This window comes from Eleutherodactylus coqui, chromosome 11 (genome assembly GCF_035609145.1).
Source record: "Eleutherodactylus coqui strain aEleCoq1 chromosome 11, aEleCoq1.hap1, whole genome shotgun sequence".
Lineage (NCBI taxonomy): Eukaryota > Metazoa > Chordata > Amphibia > Anura > Eleutherodactylidae > Eleutherodactylus > Eleutherodactylus coqui.
Window position 1 is genome coordinate 98,075,483 of NC_089847.1, and position 17,351 is coordinate 98,092,833.

The window sequence follows — 17,351 nt, forward strand, 5'->3', positions numbered from 1 at the left end:
GTGATACAGGCAGACCTGGAGGCTCTAGTACCCTGTTGTACTGCCTCTAGCGTGGATAAAAGGTGTGATATGGGTGGGCATGGAGGCTCTAGTACCCTGTTGTACCATCTCTAGCTTGTATACAAGATGTTATATGGGTAGGCATGGATGCTCTAGTACCCTGTTGTACGCCTCTGGCTTGGATACACGGTGTGATATAGGCAGGCATGGAGATATACAGGTTCTGTATGATACCCTGCGGCATATCGCTCCACATTTGCGATTACTGAGCCTCTGTCTAGATCATCTAAACTCGCTGACTGTCAAAGTTGGCGTTCCAGACGGTCCCATATATTAATCCAGTGACCGAGCAGCTACAGAAGTGTGACAATGTTGTGGGGGCTGCTGTGACCCCCTTGTGTGTGCGGCCGAGCATTATCATGCTGGACAATATACAGGAGATGAATAACTTATACCACCTGTACCTTTATACAGGTATATATGGCCCCTGCAGCCTTTCTTTGTGCGTGCCCTCGCATCACATCTCCCATAGATTTCAGTGGAGCCGGCGGCATCATCGTACCATGTGCTGGGTGCATGCCGTGCGATGCCAGGTTTCTCTTTTGAAATTACTTCCCTGGAGTGATGTGAGACGCTTTTGATATGAAATTGCCTCACATCTGTAGTGAATTCGCATATTGGCGAGTGCGATATCAGGCTGTGTTTCATGGCCCGATATCACACTCGCCAGTGTAAAATTAGCCTTAGGCCACTCTCATGGAGACATATTTTTGCGATTACTGCAACTTTTTGAATGCTGTGATGCTCGCACCCTTGCGATGGAAAGCGCCGCAATTTTTTAGCGCTTTCTGTTCTATCTTCTGCATTTAGCGCACTTCATCAATGATATGGTGTGCTAAAGCCACTGTTGGAGACCGGAGCGCTCCCTCTGAAAACAAAGTAAAAGCGCGGAAAAGCGCGGTGCTTTGCCAGGGCCATGTGTGGTAGTGTTTCTGAGAAAGTAGGGTGATCCCAGTAATCAGACCAGCTGTACTAAAATAATAAAGAGCTATACGGACCCCTCCACCATAACCGGGATCCAGCGCTGCGGTCCCGACTGTTGTTGTGACAGCGGCCGTCACAAGAAGTCAGGTGACCACTGCAGCCGAATATAGGCCACATCGTCACTGTTTGTTTTCCTGGCATTGGTGCTCCATGATGGCTGGAGTTCAGGAACGTGACACTGCAGCCTCTGATTGGCTGCAATCAACTGACTTCCTGCGACAGCCGCGATCACAATAAACACCAGGATCGCAGCGGAACTACAGCGCTGGATCCTATCAGAGTGGTAAGTATAGCAATTTATTAATTTAGTAGACAGCCCTATTAGGCTGCGTTCACACATGGCGTTTTTTGTTGCGATTTCTTTAATGCAGTTTTTAATTGCAGTTGAAAACCGTAACAAAAAACGCCGTGTGTGAACACAGCTTTAGGCCTTAGTCAGCGTTTCTTTGCGCGATTTGCGCATGCGCATGCGTCCAGCGATTTTTAAAACCATTGCTTTGCAATGGTATCGGACACATGAGCGCTTTTTATGCGCTCGTCCGATAAATTATAGAACAGAAATCGCAGATCGCACCTACCTGCAATCTGCGATCTGCGATTCCTGTTCTATTCTCTACATGCGCTCAATGGGGCCGGCGGCAGCAGCGCCGACCCCACTGAGAACATATAGAAGACAAATCATTCTCCTCTGCCACAGCTGTAACAGCTGTGGCAGAGAAGAACGATGTTTGCCCATTGAATTCAATGGAACCAGCAATACAGCCGGCTCCATTCAAAGCAATGGGCTGCCGGCGTGCGCGGGATGAATTGTCGGGAAGGGCTTAAATATATAAGCCCTTCCCTGCAATTCATCCAGAAAAGTGTTAAAATAAAAAAAATATACATACTCACCTGCTCCCGGCAGCCGGAGTTCCGCGCGGCCGGCCTGCAGCGGGTGTGAAGGGGGTGTGAGTCAGACCTGCCCCCTGATTGGCTCAGCGCATTGCTTTCAATGGAGCCGCTGTATTGCCGGCTCCATTGAATGCAATGCGCTGTACAGCTCCGGCCCGTTTCTAATGAAACGCGGCTAGGAGCAGATTTTCGGGCACCGGTCATGCGATCCGCAAATCGCGTGAAAAAACGCCCGTCTGACTAAGGCCTTAGAGAGATACCGTCCGGTAATTGGACAACCGCTTTAAAAGCAACCAGCCGTCCCCTATAAGCACTATGAAGTTTTGGTGCACATAGGATGGGTCCGGAAGAGTCCAGGATGTGTTCTGCTTACCTCCCCAGCTCCGTGTTGCTGAGCTGCCCCCCCTGTAAGTCAACATGTGGTCTCTGATTCTAAAGTCAGTGTGCGCACATACTGTTCTCTAAGAGTATGCGCCTGCGCTGACTGAAAAGTCAGCCCCTAGTCGCCCACCTCCCGACTCAGAGACCCGCTAGCCATTCCTAGGCCAGCCCACTGGCCTCCGCAGGGACTCCGGCCTGACAGAGCTGGGAGGCGACAGACCGACCACACACTATAAACCAACAATGGGGCGGGAAGTGGGGAAGGGGGGACAGGCAGCCATCGGCCCTCCGCTCTCCCCCCCTTCTCGCCCCGCATCCGAACTGGCTCCGAGAACTCCACCCCCCCTCCAACTGCCACAGCCAGCATGGCATGACCACCTCATGCCTGCGCAGCCCCCCACAGAACCAGTGCGCGTTCTATCCCCTCCTGTATGCCCTCTAACCAAAGATCTGTCCCAATCTCGTTGAGATGGACCCCGTCGCCTCTCCAAGAATTTCCCACCCCTTTCTCAAGATCAATATGCCGCACGGCGACTCCTCCATTCCGCACCACGAAACGAGACACCTCACGATTCACCTTGATCCTTGCTTTATCTATCCCTTGCACCGAATGCACATTCCGCCAAACCTTACGAGGGACCATCTCGGACCAGACCAAGATCAAGCCCCGGTATAACTGCAACAACCGAAGCATATCATACCGTATGTCTCTGCCTAGCTCCCTGAAAGGTCTACGCCCCAAGTCGTTGCCCCCGACGTGCAATACTAGAATGTCGGGCGTCCTGTCTAGGGAGACTAGGCGCTGTACATCCTGCAAAACCCGCGACCAGGCCATGCCCCGCACTCCTATCCAGCGAAGTACCGCCGCATCCTTACTCAGTCTAAGTTGCCTCCCATTAGGCCTGACCTTAGACCTCTCCCCTCCCCAAAAAACATACGAGTGGCCCATTATCCACACGAGCATGAGCATGAGGAGCCAACAGCGGGCACCAGCCAGGACCCCGGGCCATCAGACTCCGGATTTCACATCAGTCGCTTCACCCGCCTACAGACATTGGGTAAAGGAGGCTTCGGAGAGGTAAGTTTTGTAACTTCCCATTTTCTGGTAAAGGCGCAGTGACCCTAAATATATTGTATTTCTATTTACTGTGTAACTGAATGCAAACTAGTGTCTTCTGTTATCAGCCATTTCATCCACATCAGAGGCTTAGGATACATTCACATGTAGCATCAAAATCCTGTATATAAGAATGGATGTCTATAGGTTGTCTTTAGGGGTGCTATGGCAGTATTACTCAGACAGTGTATGTAGTAGCATGTATTCACCTGGGCAGCATTTTGGTGGGGGGTTTGGTCTGTTTAATATCATTTTTGTAAGATCTATTTTTCCCACTTTCCTGTCCGTTCTCATTTGACTTTGAAAAAAAAAGTATTTTGAAAGTGGATCTCCCAAAATGTGATCTGAAATCAGCCGTACTGGTTTATAGAATGGCAATACTATATGGCTGAGGTATTATTTCATCAATATACAGTATGATGATATCTTTGGGTGTAATAATGGTAGGATTGGAAAAATGTGTTGTAAATATTATTTGAGCAATGGATAGTGCTGGTTATTATGCATGTATGATGGCATTAGTTACCATAATATGGCAATATCATATGGGACCATTGTGGACAGACAGACAGACAGGTAGGCAGACAGGTAGGCAGATAGATAGATAGATAGATAGATAGATAGATAGATAGATAGATAGATAGATAGATAGATAGATAGATAGATAGATAGATAGATATGAGATAGATATGACACTTACTCACACTGAAGCACTGCTGCCATAGAACATTGTCAATATTGCTAAAATGTTTGCACCTGTATTGTAAGGTTCTACAACTGTTTGTTGGATTGAAGTGAACTTGCCGCTGATGCGGCAGCCAAGTAAGGCCTCATGCCCACGGCCGATTCAGATTCCAACTGAGAAATCTTGCAGCGTAATCAGACCTGGCGCCCCCCAGAGACCCCAAATCTCCTGCGCACGTTGTCCTGCGGTGCGGATTGTAAATCTGCAGCATGTTACATTTTATTGCAGATTTTTAACACAAATTCTAGTTTTCACATGAGGGTTTGTGTGTTTCCTGTAGATGTGATGCAGATTCGCTGTGCATGGACCCGGCCGTAGGCAGCAGAATAGCCTAAAACCCCTACTGATAAATCCCCCATGTAATAAATGTATATGATTGTCCCCCCTGGCCGCTGTCAGTGATCATTTCCTACTTGTTTTCTTAAGGTGGTCCTGGCCTCATTCCCTGGCAGAAACACCTTCACAGCCATCAAGATTGTGGACAGAGGAAGCGGAGCAGATATGATATTGAGAGAGCGACGGATACTCCTGAAGGCCCAAGACTGCCCCTTCATATGCCATCTATATGCCGCACAGCAGTCTGCCAACAAAGCCTACTTCATCATGGAGTATCTGTCTGGAGGAAGCCTGAGGGCAATGATCAGGATGTGCGGCCGCCTGGACATCAGCAGTGTGAGGTGAGTAAATGACTAATCAGGAGACAGACAGACGGACGGACATGGGGGGGGGGGGGGGGTACATAACTGGTCAGATGTACAAGAATGGAGGACATACAGGCTGCCATAAACAGCGCCTCCTCTCTTCTGGTGGTGACAGACACATTGATGATGACATGATGTTAGGGGACTGATTTCATGTCATTGATACTACACTCTTCTCTCTGTCAGATTCTACACAGCGGAGATTGTATGCGGCCTCCAGTTCCTGCACCAACGCAACATCGTCCACCGGTGAGCAGAATTTCCCACACTTCTCTGCTTCCTTGTAATAGTGTCCCAGCTTTCCCAGAGTCCTGAATTAGGCCCGGTTTGCTGTCCTACATCCCCAAGTCTTCTGTATCTGCACTGATTTGCATTTGTCTTTTCTCTTTTCATTGCAGAGACATAAAGCTGGACAACATCATGGTGGACAGAGATGGACACATCCGCCTGATCGACCTGGGGCTGGCCCAAGACGGAGTCACCTCGTCTAATAAGATTTGTGGAAGAACGGGCACAGTTAAATATATGGCCCCAGACGTGCTTCTTGAAAAGGAGTATGACACAGCAGTGGACTGGTGGAGCCTGGGGATTGTTGTATCCAGGATGGCGGCAGGACAGTCCCCTTTCTACCATGGCTCCAAGAAGGAAAAGGTCATTGAATCCATCACCACAGAGCAGCCAAAATTTCCATCTTGGCTTGATGCCAACTTAAAACATCTTCTGGAGAGACTGCTGCGCAAGAATCCTGAGAAGAGGCTGGGTGTCTACAAGAATATCCGAGGTCACCCTTCCTTTACCACCATAGATTGGGAGGAACTGGAATTGAAAAGATCACGGCCGCCATTCAAGCCATTCAGGAGAGTTTTGGAGAATAAAAACCTGCAGTGGCCGGAGGATGGGACACCCCTTCACCCCATGGACGGATTCGATTTCACTTCACCAAGCTGGACCCGGTAGGATTTTCCTCCACTAGGGATGATGTTCTTCAGTCTGGCCTCTGTGTTCACCATCATTGTTCCTCTGGTGTCAGACAGGAGGTCATATAGTAATCCTGCTTCAGGTCACCATGTCAGGTCCGCAGTCTTCTCCCTCTTTGGCTTCATTATTGTTGCTCCTGTAATTACTGTCTCTGCTTCTTCTTAGGATGACGAGAAGAATCCGATAGTGAAGGAAGCCACAAGCATCTGGTAAGTACCCTCTATATACACCTACACATACATATCTGTACACCTATATACACTTATACACACAGGACACCTACCATTATATCCATACATTGTAACAAATCTTCACATGTCTTAAAAAGTTTATTTTAAAAACATTTTCTCTCTTATGTCTTGCAGGCTCAACCCGTGCCGACTGTCTCCTGAACCCACGACTCTGCTGCTGTAGAAGACCTCAGCTTGCCTAAAACATCCTCTCCATCAACTCTGCTGCATATTTCCACCACGCTTCCCTCAACCCTGACATCATCTGCTGTAATAATTGGCTGACATCAGGCATCATCCTCTGTTGAAGACCCTCTTCGCCCCCAGGAGTGGCCTGTGCTTGATTGGCAGCTGGCGAGTTCAGGAAAAATAGCCCGAGTGACTATTATCCCTGAACTCCTGGTTACCAGTAAGACCTCGGCACAGGCCAGGTAAGTAGCACACACATCATACATTAAGATAGACACAAGTGTAGACACTAACACATACATAGACACAAGTACACACACTGATAGGTGTAGATTTCGGCTTTGATTCTGGGACTTGTTCCGACCGCCATATTTGGGGTCAGGAAGGAATTTTTCCAACCTGAGGACAATTGGCTCGTACCTCAAGGAGGTTTTTGCCTTCCTCTGGATCAGCTCACAGCCTTAAATAGGGTTAGGTTTTATTTATAGAGAAGTAGCCACATAAATAATACAATATAAATACATATATAGAAACCTTTAGCTTTGTAGGGTTTCTAGCTGACATCACATACACCAGGGAGGTGAGCTGCTGGCGTTTGATCCTGAGATTTATTCTGGTCGCCATATTTGGGGTCAGGAAGGAATTTTCCCCCCTTAAAACAGGATAATTGGCTCTTTCCTCAAAGGGGTTTTCGCCTTCCTCTGGATCAACACAGTCTATAAACAGGTTTAGTTTGATACACTTTATATTTCACACATGCAGTAAATCGTAATAACTGATTATATATCCAGATTTATGAGCAGCAAACAATATGCTTTATAAAGTCAGATAGATTTAATCTCGGCTTTGATCCTTGGACTTGCTCTGATTGCCATATTTGGCATCAGGAAGGTATTTTTCCCCCCTTGGGTACGTTGACAGGTAGCGGAAATACTGTGAAATACTGCAGCGCACATCCTTTACGCGGCCACCGCTACTGAGCCCGTGGCCACCGCTGCTGCTGGTCAGGTGATGCACCCACTTCTACCATCACCTGACCAGCGGCAGCGGTGCTCAGTAGTGGTTTCCGGGTGAGGAATCTTTCCGCTATGTGTGAACAGACCTTTGGCTCGTACCTCGAGGGGTTTTTGTATTTCTCTAGATCAACTCAGCCTCAAAATTCCCCAACCTAAAATTCACCATTGCCTATAACTAAAAATAAAATGTTCTTTCTCCCTTTATATCTTTGTGTCCGTGTCTTTATTTCCACTGGTTGTCTCTGTAGTTTTCGCATTAATGGGTCACACACAATATGCCGTATTTTTGCAAACTGAAGGTCCCCACAGAAGTCTATGGGAGGGGCGCAAATGCTCACAAAATACGTGCAGAGTTGCAGGAGCTGAGCAGCTTGATATATTGTTTTATGAGGATGCAGTGCATGACTGTACATACAGGGGGAGCTGTGTATGACAGTACATACAGGGGGAGCAGTGTATGACAGTACATACAGGGGGCGCTGTGTACGACAGTACATACAGGGGGAGCTGTGTATGACAGTACATACAGGGGGAGCTGTGTATGACAGTACATACAGGGGGAGCTGTGTATGACTGTACATACAGGGGGAGCAGTGTATGACAGTACATACAGGAGGTGCTGTGTATGACAGTACATACAGGGGGAGCTGTGTATGACAGTACATACAGGGGGCGCTGTGTATGACAGTACATACAGGGGGAGCTATGTATGACTGTACATACAGGGGGAGCTGTGTATGACAGTATATATAGGGGGAGCTGTGTATGGCAGTACATACAGGGGCGCTGTGTATGACAGTACATACAGGGGGAGCTGTGTATGACAGTACATACAGGGGGAGCTGTGGATGACAGTACATACAGGGGGAGCTGTGTATGACAGTACATACCGGGGGAGCTGTGTATGACAGTACATACAGGGGGAGCAGTGTATGACAGTACATACAGGGGGAGCTGTGTATGACAGTACATACAGGGGGAGCTGTGTATGACAGTACATACAGGGGGAGCAGTGTATGACTGTACATACAGGGGGAGCAGTGTATGAGAGTATATACAGGGGGAGCTGTGTATGAGAGTACATGCAGGGGGAGCTGTGTATGACAGTATATACAGGGGGAGCTGTGTATGAGAGTACATGCAGGGGGAGCTGTGTATGACAGTATATACAGGGGGAGCTGTGTATGACAGTACATACAGGGGGAGCAGTGTATGACAGTACAGGGGGGAGCTGTCAATCACTGATAGCTCCACTCATCGGACTGTTCAGCTTAGAAAATGCATAGGTATATATAAATAAAATACAAGTTCTTCTGAATCTTTCCCTATAAAACTATATACTATCCGCTCAGCTCCTTCTGCTCTATAACATGATGTCTGCAGTTTGGACCACATGTTCAAGATGACAGATTTCCTTTAAAGGGATTATGTCAAGTTCTAAAGATATTCCCTATCAATAGGATAGGAAATAAGTGATTGATGTGGGCCCAACCGGTGGGACCCCCGCTAATCACGAGAACAGGGGCCCCTTATCACCTATATGAAAGGTGGGGGTCATCAAGCCTGTGCGCTGCTGCTTTATTCATTTCTATGGAACTAGTGCAGATAGCCATACATTGTAAAATCATGTGAGCTCCCATATTCTTATATCACTTTGCTTTATTTTGAGGAAATTGCCCTTAAAATATTATTGTCTTCTTGCATTATTCCCAAAGTACAATGAAACACAAAGTGCAAAAACATTGTACAATTCCAGAAGCCAAACCAAGGAATCCATTAGTGTTATCTGACCGTATAGTTACCTCTAGTTTGCATACATTCACCGGGCTGCAGAATATGCTGGCGCTCTGGAAATAATAGGAAATACACTAAATAAATGAGAATATCCTCAAATGCCAGACCAGATGGAGTGTGTTAGTAGGCATAATAGTCGGTGCCTGTTCTGTGCACTTTCACCCACCTGCTATATTGTATCCTTAAAGGGGTTGTCTCGCGCCGAAACGTTAGTTTTTTTTCCATAGGCCCCCCGTTCGGCGCAGGACAACCCTAAAGGATGTGTTAAAAAAAAAAAAATTATTTACCCGAATCCCCGCTCTGCGACGTCTTCCTTCTTCCTTCACCAAGATGGCCACCGGGATCTTCACCCACGGTGCACCGCGGGTCTTTTCCCATGGTGCACCGTGGGCTCTGTGCGGTCCATTGCCGTTTCCAGCCTCCTGATTGGCTGGAATCGGCACACGTGACGGGGCGGAGCTACGAGGACCAGCTCTCCGGCACGAGCGGCCCCATTCACCAGGAGGAAGACCGCACAGCGCAAGCGCGTCTAAAAAAGCAAGAAGACATCAGAATTAGACGGATCCATGGCGACGGGGACGCTAGCAACGGAGCAGGTAAGTGAATAACTTCTGTATGGCTCATATTTAATGCACGATGTACATTACAAAGTGCATTAATATGGCCATACAGAAGTGTATAACCCCACTTGCTGCCGCGAGACAACCCCTTTAATCTTAGATTAAAAACTTGTAATTTCCAGAGACCCCAAAGAGTGCAGCTATTTCCTTCTAATTTCTTGCTATTTCATATTGGACTATTGTTGCTGCAGAATACCCCCGGGTTTGCATGTATGTCCTGTTCCACCTGGACTATTGATGTTGTTGTAGTGCCGACAATTCTATCTTTTGCTAAGAATGTCCATGTACACATCACATTAAAATGTCTCTGAGTCAGAAGGGTATAAGAGAACAACAGCCAACTGATGAACATCTGACAATACAATTGTACTATGGTATGGAGAACCAATGACCGAGTGTAATCGGACAACTATTTCAATAAGACATTGATTTAAAATTAGGTTGTCCACATCTTAAGGGCTCCTTCCCACGGACGGATTTCCGCCGCGTAGAACGCGGCGAAAATCCGCCACGTTGCCCGCAGCTATTAGGTTCTATTGAACCTAATAGCTCAATGCTCACGGTGTGGAATTCCATTGCGGAATTCCGCACCGTGAAATCACGCGTCCTCACCCGCGGCATGCTCTATTTGCCGCGGGTGTACGTGCGGACGGCTTCCATTGCAGTCAATGGAAGCCGTCCGTCACGCTATTTTCCGCTATAGCACAGTGAAAGATAGCGTGAAACCGCTTCCCTGCCCACGGCCAGCCGCGTCATGTGATGCTGTGGGCATGTCATATGACGCGGCCGGCGCGTCACGTGCTCTATTGCGCATGCGCGCCGAAGCGTCATGCGGAACGGAAGACACCGGATCCGCATGTAAGTATTGGGGTCTATGGGGGGCGCCGTGACGGCCTTGTGCAGCCAGTCTAACTATTAATGACCTTTGTTGAAGGTCAGAGGAAACAGTGCTTGTGTTACCAACCTAGGCCGCTGCAATATGTACAGAGTACAGTGTTCTTGCTCCATATACACAGTCAGCGGCCGACAAACAGCTGATAAGTAGGGGTCTTGAGTGGTGGATACCTGCTGATCAACTATTGATGACTTGTACTGAGGATAGGTCATCAGTAGTGAATAGATAGACAACCCCTCTAAAGGGTTATTCCAATCTTAGGCACAGGATATGCCATAAATCTCTGATAGGTGAGGGTCCCAGAGTTGAGAACAGCACCTATTAGGAGAGTAGATGGGTTCACACTGTACATACTTGGCTGTTGGTGGACTGGAGGTAAATCTTGAAATAAGTAGTGACCTAGTGTTCTGCAAATCATGTCCTATGAGGAACGGTTAAAGGATCTGGTTAAAGATGTTTAGATTGCAAAGAAGAAAGCTGAGAGGAGACTTAATAGCGGTCTACAAATATCTGAAGGGCTGTCACAGTGCAGAGGTATCAGCCCTATTCTCATCTGTACAAGGAAAGACTAGAAGCAATGGGATGAAACTGAAAGGGAGGAGACACAAATTAGATATTAGACAGTGAGGGTGATCAATGAATGGAACAGGTTACCATGGGAGGTGGTGAGTTCTCCTTCAATGGAAGCCTTAAAAACAGAGGCCGAACAGACATTTGTCTGGGATGATTTAGTGAATCCTGCATTGAGCAGGGGGTTGGACCCGATGACCCTGGAGCATGGGCATAACTATAGGAGATACAGTTGCACCCGGGCCCAGGAGCCTTAAGGGGCCCATAAGGCTACTTTTCTCTATATACGGAGCCCAGTACTATGAATAAAGCATTTTATTGGGGGCCCTGTTACAGTTTTTGCATGGGGGCCCTGAAGCTTCAAGTTACACATCTGCCCTGTAGATGCCTTCCAACTCTACCTTTCTATGATTCAGGACCCTCAGGATCATCAGGATATCATTATACAAAATGCAATCCCCCAACCTACTCCTAGGCAGAGTCTGCTGTGGTTGGGGGTAGCCTCCCTTCAACCCATTATGGCACAAAAGTTTAGGGTAAGAGCTGTCAACCACCCAGCTGTCAATATATGCTCCTGTGGAGGATTTGTGATATGGTGGCATCCTCTAGATCCTCTAGATGCTAGCAAGAGATCGCTTCTGGTTTTGAAACTCTGCAACCATTAAATGGATTTTCCAAGTCTACAAAATTAATGACCTATTTTATACGCGATCAGTGGGGGTCCCATGCTCAGGACCCTGGTGGACCAGCTGTTCACTGGGCCAGCTGTCAGCCTGTCTTGCAGGCACAGCTCCTATTGAAGTGAATGGAAATTGTAGATAGGTCAACAATTGTCAAGGCCTGGAAAACTCATTCAACGTGGATGTTTACCACCAAATGTAAATGAAACCAATAAAGAGAATCTGCCACCATGTTTATGCTGCCATCTTTGAGGATAGTCACGCTTATTAGCAACCTAGATTCCTGTAAAGTTCTTGGGGGTTTTCTCTGATCTTCTTCAGTTATCTGCATAGTGAAATGCACCCTGTAATGGGTGACACCAAGCAGGGAGGAATCCTTATTGGGGATAAATTAGGCTTAGTTCACCCTGGATAAGTATCACAGGGCACGCCTAGGACACTTGGTACACGTTGCGAATCGCTCACTTCTCATTCAGTACTCGCGGTCTATGCGATACCCTGAGCGGGGAGCGCATAAACCCGAAGGCGAGAAGTCAGCGAGCCGCAATGTGATATTATTCTCCCAAAAAAAGCATCAATGATCATTGACAAATCGCAGCGATTTTTTTCCCCGCTGCAATATCGCGATTGCCCATGTGGAAATAGCCAAAAGGAAAGCCTCATCCTTGTGAACATCAACTTTGGGCCGGTGAACAGCCTGCCAATAGGGGTACCAGGAAGCAGCCCCCACCCCTCCTCTGTCAATCTACTATTGAGGGCCTATCCTAAGGGACCGTGTAGATGAAACCATTTTTATTTGAATGAGTGAACAAGGTCAGAGTTCGTTCGTTCAGCCTGCTTATACAGACAGATATATCGTTCGCTTGTTTAAACGAGCCGTCATTCATTCACTGTACAGCGGATGGAAGCGACTGAACGATCGGCATTTAAACCGAACAGTTGGTGAACGAGCCAACAGTGACTTCTATGCTTGCATAAAATGAACGGTGAATGAAAAGTCCTTCACAGTTTAGACAGAAATTTATAAAAACAAATCTTTTTATGAGATAATTTTTTTAAAACACATATAAAACACAAATAGGGCCCTACACATAGACCTCCACATTTTGTAGAGGTGTACAAGTCTCAAAAGAGAGACTTACTACCACTTGCTGCCTATAGTGTTTGCCTTTTCCTGATATACAAAGGAGGGTACTAGTAGGTTGTATCAAAGATAAAGCAATGTGGTAGGCAAGTAGGTCTAAGAAAGAGTTCTACACTCAGAACTCAGGATATCATTCGCTTGCTATACATCCTTCCCCGTTGTCAGTCTGTTAGTGGATCGCTGTTCGTCAGTCCTACTAGCACTTGAGTATATTAGTAGATAATGCTGACAAACGTCCCACGTGAATTCATGAATGGGTGTGAGTGGGACCTACCTCTGATTGGCTCAGGCTGAGACAATCAGGGGCAAGTCTGAGTCACACCCCCTTCACACCCACTGCAGGCCGGCCGCGCGGATCTCCGGCTGCTGGGAGCAGGTGAGTATATATATATTTTTTATTTTAACACTTTTCTGGATGAATTGCAGGGAAGGGCTTATGTATTTTAGCCCTTCCCGACAATTCATCCAGCGCTGTCCGGCAGCCCATTGCTTTCAATGGAACCGGCTGTATTGCCGGCTCCATTGAATTCAATGGGCAAACATCGTTCTTCTCTGCCACAGCTGTTACAGCTATGGAAGAGGAGAATGATTTGTCTTCTATATGTTCTCAATGGGGTCGGTGCTGCTGCCACTGGCCCCATTGAGCGCATATAGAGAAGAGAACAGGAATCGCAGATCGCAGATAGGTGCGATCTGCGATTTCTGTTCTATAATTTATCAGACGAGCGCATAAAAAGCGCTCATGTGTCCGATACCATTGCAAAGCAATGGTTTCAAAAAATCGCCGGACGCATGCGCAAATCGCGCGGAAAAACGCCCGAGTGACTAAGGCCTTACACTGTATTTACCCGGGCCAGTGCGATATAGGTCAGAGAAAATTGCAGCTGTAAACCTGCGTTTTTCAGGTTTCTGGGAAATGTACCCAATCCTCTGCCACGGCTGTCACAGAGTGGGAGAAACTCGCTTTTCTCCCCCATTGCTTCCGCCGGCCCAATTGAAAACAATGGACGCTGCGATGCGAGATCACGCAGCTGATTTGTTTCCCGCATCGCATCGCTCATGTATATGACTCCATTCAGAAGAATGTGGTTCAGATTTGTACGTCTCAAAACGCACAAATGTTGCGTGATTGTATCACCCATTGTATCACCCATGGTGCCCATAGTTCAGGTCGGAGGAGTATCTACTAATATACTCAAGTGCTAGTAGGACTGACGAACAGCGATCCACTAACAGACTGACAACGGGGAAGGATGTATAGCAAGCGAATGATATCCTGAGTTCTGAGTGTAGAACTCTTTCTTAGACCTACTTGCCTACCACATCGCTTTATCTCTGATATGACCTACTAGTACCCTCCTTTGTATATCAGGAAAAGGCAAACACTATAGGCAGCAAGTGGTAGTAAGTCTCTCTTTTGAGACTTGTACACCTCTACAAAATTTGGAGGTCTATGTGTAGTGCCCTATTTGTGTTTTATATGTGTTTTAAAAAAATTATCTCATAAAAAGATTTGTTTTTATAAATTTCTGTCTAAACTGTGAAGGACTTTTCATTCACCGTTCATTTTATGCAAGCATAGAAGTCACTGTTGGCTCGTTCACCAACTGTTCGGTTTAAATGCCGATCGTTCAGTCGCTTCCATCCGCTGTACAGTGAATGAATGACGGCTCGTTTAAACAAGCGAACGATATATCTGTCTGTATAAGCAGGCTGAACGAACGAACTCTGACCTTGTTCACTCATTCAAATAAAAATGGTTTCATCTACACGGTCCCTTAGGATAGGCCCTCAATAGTAGATTGACAGAGGAGGGGTGGGGGCTGCTTCCTGGTACCCCTATTGACAGGCTGTTCACCGGCCAGAAGTTGATGTTCACAAGGATGAGGCTTTCCTTTTGGCTATTTCCACATGGGCAATCGCGATATTGCAGCGGGAAAAAAAATCGCTGCGATTTGTCAATGATCATTGATGCTTTTTTTGGGAGAATAATATCACATTGCGGCTCGCTGACTTCTCGCCTTCGGGTTTATGCGCTCCCCGCTCAGGGTATCGCATAGACCGCGAGTACTGAATGAGAAGTGAGCGATTCGCAACGTGTACCAAGTGTCCTAGGCGTGCCCTGTGATACTTATCCAGGGTGAACTAAGCCTAATTTATCCCCAATAAGGATTCCTCCCTGCTTGGTGTCACCCATTACAGGGTGCATTTCACTATGCAGATAACTGAAGAAGATCAGAGAAAACCCCCAAGAACTTTACAGGAATCTAGGTTGCTAATAAGCGTGACTATCCTCAAAGATGGCAGCATAAACATGGTGGCAGATTCTCTTTATTGGTTTCATTTACATTTGGTGGTAAACATCCACGTTGAATGAGTTTTCCAGGCCTTGACAATTGTTGACCTATCTACAATTTCCATTCACTTCAATAGGAGCTGTGCCTGCAAGACAGGCTGACAGCTGGCCCAGTGAACAGCTGGTCCACCAGGGTCCTGAGCATGGGACCCCCACTGATCGCGTATAAAATAGGTCATTAATTTTGTAGACTTGGAAAATCCATTTAATGGTTGCAGAGTTTCAAAACCAGAAGCGATCTCTTGCTAGCATCTAGAGGATCTAGAGGATGCCACCATATCACAAATCCTCCACAGGAGCATATATTGACAGCTGGGTGGTTGACAGCTCTTACCCTAAACTTTTGTGCCATAATGGGTTGAAGGGAGGCTACCCCCAACCACAGCAGACTCTGCCTAGGAGTAGGTTGGGGGATTGCATTTTGTATAATGATATCCTGATGATCCTGAGGGTCCTGAATCATAGAAAGGTAGAGTTGGAAGGCATCTACAGGGCAGATGTGTAACTTGAAGCTTCAGGGCCCCCATGCAAAAACTGTAACAGGGCCCCCAATAAAATGCTTTATTCATAGTACTGGGCTCCGTATATAGAGAAAAGTCTGTGGTGGAAGTCCAGTATTTCTATATTTTGGATCGGTGGGCTTTGGCAGTAGACAGTTGTCAATTTAACATTCTGTATACATATTTCTGTCTTGCTACAAATATAATGTCTTGCTACAAGTTATGCAATAGGTACTTCCGCTTATATGAAATATCTGTTTTATAAACTCTGCTGGATGGGATTTAGCACGCAACCAAGATATAAATATATCTGTTTGTCCGGTTGCATGGGTGATTAAAGGAACTAGGAAGTAGACAATGAACCGAATCTGAGACAAGCTTCCGCTTTCAAGTTACCGCGAAAATTTCCCCAGCGACTTTACTGGAAACGTATGCAAATAACATGGGAGGTTTGTGCAATTTATAGTTCATGATGTAACATCCAATCATATCGAAGGAACCCCACGTGGCTCCAAGACAACCCACTCATTTCATCCACCACCTGATGGCCAATCACAGATGACCGGAGGATGGAAGAATTGCAAGATGCTTATCCAATAATTAAACAATACGTTGTATGCATGTAATCTTTGACCTGCCCAGATGGGCGGATTTGTTAAACTCTTAAAATAGGCTACACGCCGATCATTAAAGTTAGAATTGAGGAAGCTATGCATGCTGAACCTCGTGTCAGTGTGGGAACTTCTTATGCGCATTATCAATTCAGAATTAATATGGAGGGCTGTAAACATTCCAAATTGAGTAAGCCGTGATTCCGCAAAGGAAATCTACGACAGTGGCACCCCAGATGGGACTGTGATCGATAGGCTCCGAAGAAATCGGACACAAGGCATGGACATAGACAACCTTGGACTTAGCGGGCCCACCAAATACACGGTAGGATAAATTAATTATCTATACCTGTGTGGCTAACTCCGGGCTTGCCTATGTGCCGTGCCAGGCCGATAGATTTGGAGCCGCACGACGACAGGTACTTCTTTAAGTCTCGATCACATGATAAGAACCTGTCATATGATAAAACGGAATGTTTACATGCCTGTCGTTTTGAGAGTACTGGTCGGTTGGCAAGGTCAGTGAATTGCTTTGAGGGAGAGGAAGTCCCCGCAGGGGCCCCCTGCTCGGTTCAGGTTTGGTGTCTAAAACCTTAGAGTCAGGGGGGCCTGACGGGGTAGTTTGACTAGGAGGTCCTTGCTCGGGTCAGGTTTGGTGTCTAAAACCTTAGAGTCAGGAAACGGTCAAACGTCTGGACAGGCACCGATGCTCCGGTAAAGTCTGGTAAAAAGATCTAGGACAGAGGGGCTGCCAGACAGTATCCCGAGGGGCAGTTTAGACCAAACCAGCCGTACTGGTGCTCCGTCTAATTGTCTGTCTATTTGTGTGTGTCCACAAATATTTGTTTATTGTTTAAATGTCCACGAGTAGATCCCTCCGTCTGAGGGT

The 17,351-nt window shown here is 46.8% G+C and overlaps 2 protein-coding genes across 2 annotated transcripts; both read left to right on the forward strand.

Annotated features, from left to right (window-relative positions):
* The first annotated feature begins 3,278 nt into the window (after positions 1-3,278).
* LOC136582637 (protein kinase C theta type-like) lies at positions 3,279-5,439 on the forward strand. Its single transcript, XM_066583808.1, has 6 exons — positions 3,279-3,394; positions 4,459-4,492; positions 4,605-4,855; positions 5,066-5,128; positions 5,278-5,390; positions 5,432-5,439. Exons 1-6 carry the CDS (start codon positions 3,279-3,281, stop codon positions 5,437-5,439), a joined length of 585 nt encoding a protein of 194 aa, XP_066439905.1.
* On the forward strand, positions 5,425-7,075 carry LOC136582860 (protein kinase C delta type-like). The gene is made up of 3 exons (XM_066584134.1): positions 5,425-5,832; positions 6,023-6,066; positions 6,223-7,075. The coding sequence occupies exons 1-2, from the start codon at positions 5,483-5,485 to the stop codon at positions 6,042-6,044; spliced, it is 372 nt and encodes a 123-aa protein (XP_066440231.1). The 5' UTR covers positions 5,425-5,482; the 3' UTR covers positions 6,045-6,066; positions 6,223-7,075.
* Positions 7,076-17,351: the final 10,276 nt, after the last annotated feature.